At 39.8% G+C, this 15,830-nt stretch overlaps 1 protein-coding gene across 2 annotated transcripts in view; it reads left to right on the top strand.

The window, feature by feature from the left end:
* The window catches only part of FRMPD4 (FERM and PDZ domain containing 4), a 298,684-nt gene that overhangs the window by 178,017 nt on the left and 104,837 nt on the right, over positions 1-15,830 (top strand). For both annotated transcript variants that reach the window (XM_056329587.1, XM_056329588.1), the window contains exon 2: positions 10,074-10,190. In XM_056329587.1, the coding sequence (XP_056185562.1) occupies positions 10,074-10,190 (117 nt within the window). The remainder of the gene's footprint in view (positions 1-10,073; positions 10,191-15,830) is intronic.

Here is a 15,830-nt window from a genome sequence, read left to right as displayed (position 1 = left end):
CACTTTACTGGATAACTGGTAAGAGAGCAGAGGTCACAACCCTTCAAGGAAAAAAAAATAATCTATTTAGGGTAAAATTCAGCATCTGATAATAGTTGTGATTTTGTCAGAGATAAATGCTGAAAATTGCATTGTATGAAAAATTAGTTTTGTGTCTGCTGTAGAAGGATGCTAGCTCTGATACCGTAAGGTTTTCCAACATGTACTAGTGTGAGAGAAAAAATAAAAATAAAAAAGGTTTTCCAGAACATTCAGAAAAAAATACCAATAATCCATTCACTAAATGAGAAGGAGCCAAATATGCTTCACATACTTCATTTTGGTTTGGATTTTTTATTGTTCCAGAAATATTAAATAAACCTTAGAAAGCCTAAGGTCAAAAGTCCCACTAAAGCAGAAAAAAAATAATCTTGCACACATCAGTTTTTAGAGACTTTCTAGCTCATATCAGCATGAAGCTAAAGCATCATATACAACAGAAAGTCAAAGAGCTTTTTACAGGCATCCAAATCGCAACCATTATTTGCTGCTTTGGGTACTTTCTTGCTTTTGCAATACAAGATTCTGAAGGGGAAAGTAATTCCTTCAGGACTTTGGATCTCTAATGGGGTCAGTGTGCTTTAAATGAAAAGTCCTGGCAGTCTAAAATGAAATACAATGGAGACTTTTGTTTTCTCTGTAATGGGGGCACGTCTTTAGTGATAATGGCAGTACAACATAGCAGGAAAGGAAAACAGGGAAATGGAAGATATGACCTATATCAGATATTAAAAGAACCCTACAAATCCAAACAGATGAAAAAACCTCAAACTTAGAACAAAACAAGCAACAGACATGAAAGTGCATTTACTGGGTAGCAGTGACTATAGAGAATCAGAATGCAGAACATTTCTTGCAAAAAGGAAAAACAGCTGATGCTGGACAGGGTAGTGCAAACAACTGTACCAGTGGTGAAGGGTTTAAAACTTCTTGTGGAATCGGAGACAAGAAAGGAAGCATCCCAGGACAGGCAACGTGCCTCAGGGAACGATGAGACCTTCACCTTATCTCTTTCCCAAGGCACTTAGAGGTTGTTAGTGCCTGGAACAAACCAGCATTGCCTCACGTGGTTTCTTTCACCCCCTTTCCCAATGTGCTGTCTGTACTTTTATTACTTTTTATCATAAGATTTGTAGTTTTGGGACAGCAGTGGACAACAGTGGCTCTTTGGGGAGCCACCACTCAATGCTGAGGAGCTGTCTACCTAGGTAAAGGCAAAACCATGTGCCATAGATACTGCACTGTTTGGGTACTTGCATCTTTGGCCATATGAAGTGGAACAGAGGGAAGAAAGCAAAAGAGCAATTGTGGAAGATACGTGATGAAAACCGGTCTACATGTAGACCATTAGTACAAAGCTTGTGAGGAACTAACATTATGTTGTTGTAGTTTCAGATTAAGAGGATTTGTGTTCAACTGAGATTAAGAGCAAGTCATGTAATGGGTACAGTGTACATTCTGAACAGCCAGTGGCTTTGTTCTGCATCACTCTGCCCTGTGATATGGACAGGAGTCTGGAATTGAAGCTGAAGTGGTGGGAACCCATGAAAGGACTCTGCTGGTCATATGGAATTGCCCCTTTTCCCCCCCACCACTGCGATGGGCAGCTGCCACTGTGTTTCCCTGGTTGTCTGGCAGGGGAGCAGTAGCAGGATCTTTCTTGTGGCAGCCAGGAGATCCCTGGTAAAAGGTATCTCTTACCTTTCAGATCAGCTATGTGGTCACGGGCCCTCATTATCTCCTGGCTGGCAGCAGTACCAATGACTGGTGGAGGCAGCAATCACTGGGTTGTCTCCTATTCTTAACCCAGGCATAGGCTGCCATTTAGAAATCTCCAGTTTTATGCACTGAGGAGATGGAAGCTAATGTAATCTGTAGCAAAAATAGGCTGACAGGATTTTCTAGAAATGTATCTTCTCTACTGTATTGTAAACAGGCTTAGAGGAGTTCAGTATGAAGTTTTGAGTTGTACTCGGGGGTTTCTTCTGCTCCACTGAAGTATTTAAAGGTTGAATGGAGCCCTTAGCATTGTTGTTGATTTGGAGTAAGAATGAGTGGCACTTTGTGAAATTAGGAATAACTGAGAGCATCTATGGTGGAAGATGGGGAGAGAGGGAAAAAAAGTGTGGAGTTATTTTTTCCAGCCAGAGTCTGGGGAGTAGTTACTGCCTAAGAAAGTGAAACTCTCAGCTGGAGACATTTTCTGAACACATGATGCAAGGCAGCCTGGCTTTATTCATAGTCCTTACTAGAAAAATAGGAAAAAGTAAGAGAAGGTACTAGAAGGGGGATGACTTTGTTTTCTGAATAGCATTTGTGTTTATCTGATGATGCATGATTCAGGGAGAAAGTTCAGGACAAGCCTGAAAGGTACTGCAACATTATTCTACCTTTGCCCAGAGCATGGCTGTGTTGCAAGATTATTGAGATGGACAGGTGTCACAGGACAAAACTATTTTTTTAGCATTTTTTTCTTATGGTTAAATAAGAAAAACAATCTTGGACAATGATTGTACCTTTAATGTTTTTCTTAATTACAAACTTGAAACACTAAACTCTTTTGTGGGGTGATGCTCCTCAGGTTTCTTTTAATTGATACAGAGTTTCTAGGAGTTCAGAAATAGTACACATTTATGTGAGGACTAAAACCCTATTTCTTTCTCACCCAGCAAAAGATTTGAAAGCATGCAAGCTGTAGAATACGGGGAGTGTCTGACTCTGTGGGTATCTGAAGTCATTAGAGTTCCCTCCTGTACTGTCGTGATTTAGTAATAGGTGGCCCAATATGAATTTATTTGGGGTTTTTTAGTACAGCGGAGTGTGTCTGGGGCAGTTTATTTTCTTCTTTTTTCCTTCTGATAGGACTGCTTCTGCAGGGGTTTATAGGACTCATCTACGCAGAGACAACAGGCCTTTCAGTGTTCTTGATCTTGGTTCAAGAAATTATTGTCCATCACGTCTGTCCTATTGTACAGTGCCCCTCAGGAGAGTTTCAATAGCAGGCTATGATGATTGATCTTGATAGTATAGCTACAAAATCTTTGAAAATTTCATTTTCTCATTTTTTCAAGTTAAAATGGTAGGATGGAGGCAAGCTTAGTGTGGCAGTCTGCTGGGACAGGAGTGGGTGAGAACTGGATTGAGAAAGCAGGTTTCTGTTCCTGAGGCCGTGGAAGATTAAATACCATAGACCATTACTGAACTCCACTGGTTTCACAAATATGTCTCTTACTCCAGATAGACATGCCCTGCAGATACTTTAGGTGTGGTGTTCTTACCTTTAAAAAATAATAATGCAAAGCATTATGCCTCTGGTGTTCCTTTCGGTATCTGCTAGGGATCATTGTGGCTGGACATACCTCCTGGGGGGATGCTGTGGAGCTCCATTCCCTTTGTAGTCACCTTTTGGGAGTGTAATGTGGCTTTTGGTCAGGATGCCTTCCTTTTATGATGGGTTGGAGAGGGACTGACTTCTGTGTTGGCATGTGGGAGGCTAAGAACGGGCTTTTGCACCAGTAGAGAGTTGAAATTAAGCCAAGGTGCACACCAAGAATCAAAATTCTGAAGTTTTTCTCAGTATGTTAACATAAAGGAAGCCAGTGTATCGATGCTATTAGTTCATTACCAATGCTGAGTTACTCGTTAGACGGTCAGCCTTGAGTGAGTCACTGACCCCGCTGTAGATAATGCTTTCAGGAACAAAGAAGTGCTGTAAATAAGGAGGTACTGTGAGAAATCAAGATGTTAAACAAGATGATTCCAAAACGTTAAATGTCCAAGTGGTAAACATGGCATTATATTGTGAATCTCCATAGTACAGGTTCTGTAACTTTAGTCATCCTCTGCAGTTACAGTTGTGTTGTTCAAGGGATTGCTTTAAAAGAAGATTAGAATATAATCCTTCTACTATTTTAATCCAGCAGAGGAAATCCAAGGTAAACGCTTAAAAAGTTAAAAATAACTAAAGAGGAAACATGCATAGAATATTAATATTTCAGATTATTTATATTTAGAGAAATTACACATGGCTCCACATAAAGAGATTTTACAGTTATGAAGATTTCTATCAGAAACTCTATGGATAACTTCAGCTGTTGCTAGAGTCTGTGAGCTAACAGATATTCATTAACTAAAAGCAACATTTGGAGAAAATAAGGCCACAGAATAAAGAAAGATAAATATTTTTAGCAGGTGTGTGTTGGAGAGGATTTCCAAGGGGAGCTTCTTTGCTGGGGACTTTTTGGAAGATGTGCCCCAAGTTGAATAGTTTGTAGGTGATCTTAGTGTTCATATCACTGAAGCAAGTGGTAACAAATTGATAGGTGGTATCTACCCCAGAATTCTGAAGTTCTTGATATTAAAAAAGCTCATTTGATAAACACAGTGTAAAATTTCTCACATAAAACTAATGATACCAGGAGCTTGGAAGGTGTTTGCAGTTGGTTTGATGCTCTTAGGTGTTTTGGAAGGGGGTATAGAATGAGAATAAATTATTTGGTGATAAAATTTGCCAGTTTTATTACATTATACAGCAATTTCATGATACGGGCTCACTTTCTGTTGCAAAAGGTTCTTCTGAGGGTGATGTAGAATTCATCTCCAGATTTATACGCTTGAAATTCAAATTTTGGTGTCTACACAGAGTGAGATGTCGAAGCTCTGAATTACACTTAGCAGAGAGCCAGTCAATATGGGTAGAAAGCTTGCAAATTCAGATGTCTACTTGAGAATAGAGCTAAATCTCTAGCTCTTCACTAAGACCCTAGATGCCAGAGATGGTCTTCAACTGCATCCTGAGATAGCTTCTTCTGGGTTTCTACCAAAGAGGCAGCCCATCAGTATGAGGCATAACCTGAGTGCAAGCCCAAACTCTGTCTCAACAGAGGCACAGAACTGGGGAGATTTCAGAGAAAAACAAGGAGAATTGTCAAGCCTGTTAAAACCTTGTACAAGGAACAGCTGTATAGGTTAGGATTTAGCCTACAGTGGAGACTGTTGAGGTTGATGGTGGGATATGTTAGTGATCTACTGAATTATAAGTAGCATGGAAAAGGTAAAAGAGGAGAAATTGTTCACCACTGCAAGAGTGAGGGGTCATCAAACAGAAAGTGGCAGGCAGCCATGAGAATACAGATGGATACCTTTATTATGCCAGTGTCAATCAGGGAAAGTGATAATCATGGAACGAGACTACCAAAACCCGAACACATAAATATAATGCCTCCCCTTTCCACCCAGCAGAGGTTTGTAGGGAGCAGGGATGAAGGTCATTATGACCAAGACTAACCAGGTTTCTGCCTTCTTCAGATTATTAGGGAAATAAAGAGAAGTGGAGAGTTTCAAGGTCGCTGTTACTTTTCATTACTGTTTTAAATGTGTCAGCAGAGTGCAAGCTGCAATTCTTGGCCGAGGGAGTAAAGACAACCCCAGTGATATGGCAGACCTCCCAACTCTGTGTCCAACATTATTCCTAAGGAAGCAAGCAAGGACTTTGGCGTCCCTTGTCCATGGAGAAGGGTAAAAATAGACATGATGTCCATCTTTGGGGTGGGTAGGTGTGATAATCCTGTATACTGAGTGTTATGCCCCAGTAGACACTAAATATGCTAAATATAGTTGGGGCATTCCATTGTAGTTGAGTGCGGTCTTGCCTTTGCCTGAGGACTACCTGAAGCAGGCAGTTTTTGTCCTGCCCTTCATTTTTTATGCCATGTGGCCATCTGTGAGGCCACAGAATAGGCAGAGATTAATCTGAATGGAAAAAATAGCCACTAGGTTTAAAGTGAACCAGTTTACTTCCATTGGCACAAGAGCAACTGTGATGTGAAGTAGGACTGTCTGATGTCGGGAGGATGAGGATGCTACTTTTGTGTCAGTGCCAGTTTGTGCTGTTTTAAAATTACAACCTGAAGAGCTTAATTTCTACCAGTTCAGGGAAGTGATACATTTATAACAAAATTTACAGACTTGGACTATAAAAAAAGTCTGTCAAGATTTCTATAGCACAGACCTATTGAGAGGAATCTCCAGTTGCTGGTTAAAAAAATAAGTTTTGGGCAATATTGCATGCTTATTAACGGACTCTATATGCTGGGGTTTTTTTTTATTATTATTGAATTTTCCAGAAAATTTAAACACTTTATTTTTCAATGGTTTAAAAAATGAATGGTGTTGCTTTCTGCTTTCAATACTAACACTGTCTAAAGTGCTCTGGACACTAGGCTCTAATAGTATGCTTTAAAAATTCAAACTGTTCTAGTTCTGATCTTTGGAAAAGAGGTGCATATTATTACAGACTTTAATCTCTTGTTTGTACCGTGCTTTATGCTGAGTATGTTCTGCATATCACATCAGTGGCATACTGCTGATACAGTACAGGAGACTTTCTGTATGAACTCATGTTTCAGTCACGCCTCAAGCACAGGGCAGAAAAAAGGCTGACCTGAAGATGTTCACTGTGGTGCAGCTATTGAATTCTCAGACAGAAGGTCCCTCTGTAGGGCACGCCAGTTCCTAACACACCGCTTTGGTGATTGGATGAACTGATTGTTCCATGTGAAGCAATTCAGAGGGATCAAGTTTTATACTTCAGCACCAAGAATGTCAAGAGCAGGTTGATGGGATATTGTAGCTGACGCCACCTTGTTTTCAGACCTCTGCTGGCACGATGCTTGCCTAGCTTTCGCGATGAGGTTTGCCCCCCCCGAGAACTGCGCTGGTGACAGGCACGGGCATGCCAGCAGCAGGTCCGATCGCTGTGAGCAAGCAGGGGCAGTGACGGACAGCAAGCAGCAAGTTACAGTGGTGACAGTGCTTCCTCCGCAGGCGGGCTTGCTCAGGTAGAATGCATGTTTTCTTTATATTTCTGATCTTTGGAAGCGTGCTAGTCTTCCAGAAACCTAGACAGTCTTGGTGTGCTCCTCCTTTGCCGGTGAGGGAAGGAAGTGGCAAATGTTCATGAGCAAACTGAGGGATTTGTTTAAGATCAGCTGCAGCGATGTAGGATTTGAACTGGGATCTCCAATGGCCTGATAATCTTCCTCACCACAGAGGCATCATCTGGACTTAGAGCCTGCCAAGATGGCTTTGTGCTTCCCCCAGCTGAAATGCCTGAGCTGCTTATGGTTTCCTCTGGAGCCTTTGATACTCTTTCTGGCATTTATTTCATCTTTGCTGTCTTCTGGCCTTTGTAGTGGCCGTTGAACAGAATCCTTGCAGACAAGCAGAATAATATTCAACAAGTGAATGGAGGTGTATAAAAAGAAATAATGCGGTTCATTTGCTCATTTTTTCGGACTGTGCAGGCAGCTGGGAATCACCAACGCTAATCACCTTCAAGTGTAAAAACCTTGTTTTATTGTTAGGAGATAAGTGTTTATTATTTAACTGTACAATGACTGTAGGAAACATTTGATATTTGTTTTTTCCTATGGAGCCACCTTATTGCATTTGCACACGTCTAATGTATGTATACAAGTGTATCAAGTGCTAATTTCTCTCCCACTGATTATAAGAAAGTCTGGGGGACTAGATCAGATATACACATATTTATATTTAAGTAGGACAGTTATTACCCATCATGCTTGATAGACTCTGACACCATTTTAAGGGCTCAAAGAAAACTTTCAGGGGAATTAAACTTACCTTAAAATCTATTGATGTTATAATCCATACAAAGATGAGCCCTTAGTTTGAATGCAGAGAGGAATAATATCATCACTGTCTTGTGCTCCTACAAATTATCTGATAATAGAAGTTATATGTGCTTTACATAGGAATATAATTGTCACTGTACCCATTTTATAGATGGAGAAACTTTAGCACAGAGGTTGTGAAACACACCTAATTAAAGTGAAAAGTGTTAAATGCACGAATATCCCTTTACAGTCCAGGTAAAATAGATTTCTTCCTACTTTATTTAGTTAACTGCAGTGTTTAGGATCCCAAATACTCTAAAGTGCAATTTGAAGTCTATAGATGTAGTTAAGCTGTCATGCTTAGCTTGCAGGATGGCTTACATCTAAAAGAAGGGACCACCCGTTCTCCCTCTGTCAAGCATATGGAGAAACAGGAATGCCTAAGCTCAGCTTTACATGAAACTGCATGAAAAAGTGTTGAGAATATTTGTTTTCTTTCTTCAGATGCCTGTTTTTTTTAATTCATTCCTTTGATCACGAATGGATTAGTTACATTTATCTGGGGTAATGTAGCATATTTGACATTTTTGTGTTTCATTAGCCATGAGTTAACTAATTTTATTAAGATTTCTAGTATGCTCAAATATTAGACTTAAGCCCTATCATATGGCAAATACCAGTGTTTGAATATGATAAAGAAAAGTTTTTCTGCTCCTTGAAGATGGAGTACTGAACGTAATTGGTATATCAGATATATCTAGCACTCCATTGTAATGCTGTACTTTGCATGTAAATTATATTTTGAAGCACCGTATCTTTTCTCAGTAGTGATTAATCCTTGAAATAAAGGGGGAGGGGGAAGCAGCTAGTTTGTTTTTAATGATGCATTCCCCCTTTGGGAAGGATTAACTATGTACAACTTTGTTGAGTTTAGCAATTTGCAGTGAATTGTTGAGCTGTCCGTGGAGACCAATTCTGTTCCTTCAGAAGAGTGTTCATCAGGTTAACATTGCGCTGTTTCTCTAAAGGAAGTAAGTTCTTACATCTCTATTTAAGGCAAGAGATAATAAGCTCCTTGCTAGCACTTGAACTTAAGTAAATCTAGCAAGTAAAACTAAGCTGTAATACGTTTACGATGGGTGAGGAAAGGGTAGAGAGGGAGAAGGCAACTAATTTTAAAAATGCACTTATTTTGTTTGCTTTTTTGGTTTGCATGTCTAAATTTCAGATTGTATTCAGTGTTGTGTGCTGATTCATCTTTGTCTGTGATGCATTCTCAACCAGTCTTTAGCATCTTTGGTTGCCCTGCCTCCTTTTCCTGCTCTTTCTCTTTTTCAGATTGTACGTAGATATTAATGATTTGTTTAATTTTGCTGAAAGACCTGTTTGTTGCCATCTGTACCTCTGAGTCCCACAGCAGAAAGTGGGAATGTGCAGTAACATCTCGCTTCATTCCTGGAAGTGAAGGGTAAAACATCAGTGCAAAAGTTGGGGTTTTCTATGGAAAACTATGGGGGATTCTTGCTAGCTGTGTCTTTTTTGTGTCTGGAGTCCTTAGATGGCACCTCACAAAATGTTTCAGATCTAGTGGGGAGATACTGTCACTTGGGATGCTGCTGAATCTCCCTTAGGTGAGCTGTGTAAGCTTCTCCTTTATATAAGGTGGTGTGACCTGACCCTTGCTCGGGAGTGGGAACCCTAGCAGAGAGTGCTTGAGCAGTGGTACGTAACAGCGTGTGTGCTCAGAGATGCTGCAGCCTTTTAGAAGTTATTTGGAGGAAGGGTTTAATGGGTAATGATCAAGTGCAACATCTGTGTATCAAATCAATTTAGCATCCATATGCAGTAGTGTTACGGCCTTTCTTCATTCCAACACATGAAACAGAAAATGGTTTGCTAGCACTGAGAAGGGGTGTTGATGTTCCTTCTTCCGCCAGGTAGTGCACCACGTGTGTGATCTGCGGCTGTGTGGCGGGTTGTTTGGTTTGGTTTGTTGGATTTTTTTGCTAAAACTGTACTGAGAGCTGGCATTTGAAGGGGGCATGGCAATGAATGAGAATGCTTCCTGCCTCTCGTACTAAATATTGTTGAAAATGAGTATTGTGGATGTGGGACTGATGAGCTATGACACATTCACTGGCCAAAGGTTTGAACTCAAAGACTGTTAGAAATTATAATGTATCTTTCCACTGACTAGAAGAATATTACAAACATAAGTAGACCTGCTAACCTGTTTTCTCTCGTCCAGGTTTTGGCTGTGTATTGCACAACTGTGAAAATATTTGGATGTCTACTGAATGATGTAAAATACGTAAATTGGAAGAATAAATACAACAGTCAAATAACTTTTTTTTTTTTTTTCCTTTTTTCCTTCTCCCCCACCTCCTAAAATTACAGCCACAGGAACAAGTCTTCAGGCTGGCCTCACCCTTCAGGGACCTGGAGCTTGAACCAGGGGACACCTTATGGATGGGAGATGACGGCAAACAGAGATGGAAGAGACTACTTCATCAAGTAAGTGGGCAGTGTGAGCTGTGCAGTCTGTAGCACAGTGCTACAGCCCTGTTCTTGACTGTATCTCCTTGGAATCCTAATTCCAGAATCAGCCTTACCCAGTTATGTTCAGCTGTTTTGATTTGTTGCGCAGAGATAGCATTGACTGTACTTTGCTGCACTGTTTTGGTACTTGGTTATATCATTTACCCAAGAAAATGCTGAAAATATAAAGATCTGTAACTCATTGAGGAATTACAACAAATGTCATTAACAAAAAAATTAAAATGCCATGTTTAAAGAATGAGGCAAAAGGTCAGTTCTGACTGACACTAACAGTTCTCCTCCATCTCTGCCATATGAGCTCTTCTAATTTGTCCAATATTTTCATTATACTGGTAATGAGAAAGTGTGTATTTTGATCCTGTATAGTAAATAGTCTAATTCTTAGATTTCCCGCAGTCCTTTAGCTCTGAATTTAAACGTTTATAAAATAAGTTTCAATGTGGGTGATATGATCATAAACAAAATTGGCTTTTCTTTTCCCAGGGAAAACTGTGCATAATTATTATTTAAAATAACTTCAGTGTCTTGGATAAAATACAGTTGTTTGTTCTAGAAAATGTACTTTTACATGGCTTTGGAATGTCTTCACTAAAAATGGGTGACAGTGGTGAGTTAGGAGAAGCATCGGCTGATTCTGCAGCGTTCATTGCTCTATCTTACATTCCATTTTTTAAGGGTAGCATTTTGATTCTTCTCATGTGAAGGGCTGGGGTTTTTTTAAAATTATTTAATTTTTATGTTTATCAGTCTGTTTAGAAATTTGCAAGTGCTTAAAAAAGTCCTGGATGAGAATTACAATTCTTTCTTTTAACACAGAGTAGAAGGTTCAGACTTGTTTTAAATTGACCATTAAAAGCCCTTAATTCACTCAAGATCTGTCAACTGCAAGAAAAGAATTGTGCAGTGTAAGAACAAGGATCCCCTGCTACTCTGCTTTCTCTTCCTCCTCCTGCTGCTCAGGGTGTGTGCCTTGGCTTCCTAGGAGGCATTTGATTTTGGAGCCAAAGCACAATTTGTAACAGCACAGTGTCCTGCAGGTTTTCAAGTTCTGAAACGATTTCAGATCTGCCCAAATTGGAGCAAGTTGTCTGCATTAATGAGGGATCAAAAGCTTTGAAATGTTATTTTCTTGCTTGAAGAAGTACTTACCATGTTTTGCATGTCTGTAAGACACCGGGTGCAGTGCTGGACAATGTGAAGCTGAGTGCCAGGTACAATATAAATGTATTAGCACAAGTTTTATGCCTGAACTAATTAGGCTTATCAAGAATATAGGTGAGCCTCCAAAGTACTATGCAGATGTGACACTGCTGCTTCTGTTACTCCGCTGCTTCTGTTGCTCCAGTTTAGTGAAGGGACCTGCAAACCTTGGGTGTCCATTTTTTCTGCAGACCATTGCTGTGTTCTCCTCTGCTTGACTGAGATTTGTTTGAAAAATTAATACCCTGCTTCTGAGGACAGGCACCACATTTTAATCCTTCTTTTTTCTCACTGGTCACATAATGGGATGCTACATTTGTTGTGTTGCTACAAACAGCTGTGGCTTACAAAATGACGTGCATTAGTACTCATTAATTTTGCAGTTTGGGAATGTTTTCTAACTCTCAGGAGCTAATGATTATTTTGTTTATTTTTTTGATTGCCTTTTAGTACCTTAAAGTGCCATATCCCTCTCTTAAATGCAGAAAACTGTATCTGGAAAGAAAAATCCATAACAGGCAGTGCCAAGTTATGCCTTAAGTAGTGTTGGGCTTGTTGTTTTGCTGTTGTGGTTGTTGGGTTTTTTTCCATGCTTTTATAAGGTGCTTGATCTCCATTGTCTTTGGGGCCTTGATCTTTCTTCCGTTTTCTCTGCATGTGGATAGCAGACTATGTGGGGAAAAAACAGGCTGCTTTAAGGGGTGGAGAGAATTAGACCTCTGAGGAGGCTGATGGGCAGAAGCCTTAGATATTTTTTGCCAGACTTTCTTACCCACCAGTATCTCTGTGCAATCTTAGATGCAAGTTGAACAATCTATGTACATACACGTTGCATGAGTTATTTTACATAGTCTTGTATCAAGTGTTTTAAAGGAATGGTGTTGGCTGTAACACATGCACCAGCCACGTCTCCAGAGGAGTAATGCATCTAACATGAAACGATGGTCCCCCGGGGTGCATTAAAAGCCAGTGCCTTCAGAAACTGAATGAAATCAGGAAATGGTTTGGAACCATGTACTGCTATACTGACTAACCTGCTATCCACCGTTACTAGTGAATGTCAGCCCAGGTAGCTACTACGTCGTGACCGGGTAGTTACACAACATATATCTTTGTTTCAGAAGAATGACCAAAGACTGAATACGCTTAGTGACTTTGCCAGCGATTCCTCTGTGGAGGTATATAGTACCTGTCCTTACAGGGCCTGTTGCTCGGCCAAGGAGAAGCTCTCTCTGGCTTTCAAAACAACTGCTTTTGCAAATACTACATGAAACTACATAAATGAAAACAGATTTTAATTTTCTTTCCATCATTTTTCACGTTCGGATTTTAGGAATGAAACAGTGAGGTGGTTGTTGACAGTTATGTCAATAAAGGCAGGAGAGACATCACCAGGATAGCATTTCTATTGTCTCCAAGGCTTTTTATAGCCATACGGATTAACAAATTGCATCACACTGAAGGAGAAAAAGCAATTCAAATCCTTTGCTTGGTTTTGATTGAAGATGTATCAACCAGGTATTATCACAATGAAATGTGCGCATGAGTTCTGTGCAAGCGAATAACATAATTCATAGCAACATTAACTGCTTTTTAGTTAAATAATTTACTTAGTGCAATATGTACATATCCATTCAACTGCAAGCAGACATATTATAATTTTGAAACTGTGGAAGGAATAGAGAATCCAGGAGAATCTTTTGGTGAATTGAAAAGTAATTATATAGGGTCGGTGCAAGTACTTTAAGCCATGAATAGGAAGAAATGTTTATTCTTTCTGCTGAAGCAAATTTGGTTTCTTTCAAATCTCTGAAAGCCCCTATGGCCTGAGATAATCAGGGGCAGCTTCCATCACCAGGCAGCACTTTTGTGAAAGTGCAAGAAGAGTCTTTTATCAAAATATTTTCAGATGTCGCTATCAATTCATTATCTCTTCTGTACAGATGGCACAACCAGGGTCATTTTGCAAACCTCTAAAATACTTTTTCTTAAGTTTTGGCCATAGTAAATTAAAGTTTCAGAACTTCACCCATTCCCTTTTAACTTGCCACTTTTACTTGCCTTATAAGATAAGTAATACATTTCAGTGTGGGAGGATGGCAATCATCCTAGTATTCTTCCAGCATTTTTCTGTACTGCACAGGCTGTCTTAAGCTGGACCTTTAATGTGAAATAGTTTGCAGTGTATATCTAACCATTATAAAAGCCTATTTTCTTTGCATTTATTATATATGGTGTGTAGTATATGATTACAAGAAATTTCTGTGATGATAATTTGAATACAAACATGACATTTAAAATATATTTGATCTGAACGTAGGGAGGTAGTGTGCAAAGCAGGAAGGTTTTGGCTGATTTAGTCTGCAAAGGGTTTAGACTTAAGATGATTTTGTCTCCTAAGTTGCTACTGCTACATTCATGCTGATTTTTGGACCTGTACTTTTTCACCCTTTCCCTTGTGTCAGTCTTCCTGCTTGTTAGACCTGGAAGGTAGTTGATAGAGGGAAATAAACTGTCAAAAGCTAATCAAAAAATCAATCCTACAGAGAAAGCAATGAATTTTATGTCAGTTTAGTTCCCTGAGCCAGTCCTTTGCATGATCCCATAAAATTGCAGAACAGTTTAGTATGGAAGAAACTTCTGAAGGTCAGCTGGTCCAACCTCCTGCTCAGAGCATGGCTAATGCCAGGTGATGAGCAGCACTGCTGACACACTGAAATATCTGACTGATATGGGAACCGGGTTGCAACAGCCTTGTGTTGGCTTAAGCTGCTGTATAGCTGCCCTCTAAGGTGCAAGGTGAAGCAACATTTGCTGCCATGAAAAGTCATACCCTTTTGATTCCTGTTCCTATTTAATGCCTAAGGTATGAGGCACTTTGGTATTTTTGTGGATCTGGCTTCTGTCATTCAAATTAAGACCAGAGAATGTGAAATCAGGTTAACTGAAAGGAAGCGTAGCCCTTTCCATGTGGACTCAAAGCAGCAGTGGTCCCAGTAAGGTGCAGCTGGTTTTTACAATCTTAAGATAATTTTTGAGGAGTCTGCTAGGTGAGCTTATTGCCATATCTTTGTTTGCAAGAGATGCTATTGGTTGTGTTTACTAACTCTTGCTATTGCCTCAGAGAGGATGACAGGGTCTGTTTGTGTTACCAGCTTGATTTGACCCCTATTTCACTCCATGGACCCTGACCATCTGTACTTCATGCATATTAGCTTGCTTCTGTGCTCCAGTCTGGAACAAACTCAGGAAACAGCTGGGATCCCCGGCAAGAAATAAAAGGAAGCAAACCCAGAGATCAAAGCCTGCAGCATTACTGCTTGGCTTGAAACCACAGGTTAGTCTCCAGAGTCCAGAGCAGAGCTGGAGGGACCTACTTGTCGGGAGTCTTTCTGAATCTTGTTGCGTTAATATGACGTGGCTGCTACGCCAGTTGAAACATGTCACAACATATTCTGATGTCTTGAGCGTATGCTGTTGTTTTTCACTGGTGCATTTGTATTTAGTAACCCTAAATTCTTCCAGGCTTCTTCCAGGTTTATCTGGCAAACTTAATTATTTTTTCCTCTAAGGTATGTTATCCTGCATATAATGTCAGCTCCATGATTTTTGGCTGGTTAAATCATTACATTTGGTTATCCTTGCTTTGCTTAGTAGCTAAGCTATTCCTGAAACATAAAATTCTTGGATGTCAACTTTTACCCCATACATAAAACAGAGGTAACGTGTTCATGTTCTTTGATCGCTAGTGCAGCTCCCAACATCCTAAATTCCCAAAGCATCTACAGTACAATGTTTCTTTACAATACAGCAATGTCATGATATTCTTCTAGACTCATGTAAATTTTCTGTAGTAGTCTTCATCTTATTCTTTCAGTGCTTGCTGTGCTTAGAAGAGGAAACATATTCATGTTTTCTGAAATTTGAAGTGCCTCTATGCATGTTGTGTGCATCCTGTCTGGCCTGTGTGGTCCTCCTTGTACAGCCAGTTCTCCTAGCTGGCCAGGAGTGTGGAATGATGGAACACTATCATTGATGGCATTAATAGCATATCAATCAAGCATCCTGCTTATTAAGGGCCACTAATTTATAGAATATGCAAAGTTGAGACTCATAGCCTGCTAATCAGTTAACTTGCAAATAAATAATCATAGAAGAGGATAGGATCATTCAGCTTTTTATTTTATTTTCTCTTGATATGTCTAGCCCTACCCCAACCTTCTTGTCCACGTGTTCTGTAGGTTGTGTACACCCACCGGTAGTTTAGTCCTTTCTCAGAATATTTCTCGAGTTTGCTCTGTTGTAAGATTCTGAAAACAATCAAAGGATATAAACTATAGTGAAAGCCTTGATTGCTGTTACTGTGTTGTTCATCTTCCTGGGTTTTGAAAAGGC

Source organism: Falco biarmicus, chromosome 2 (genome assembly GCF_023638135.1).
Source record: "Falco biarmicus isolate bFalBia1 chromosome 2, bFalBia1.pri, whole genome shotgun sequence".
In the NCBI taxonomy this organism is placed as follows: Eukaryota; Metazoa; Chordata; class Aves; order Falconiformes; family Falconidae; genus Falco; species Falco biarmicus.
Note: the sequence above shows the minus strand (reverse complement) of the source record. Positions and strands in the feature narration are given on the sequence as shown.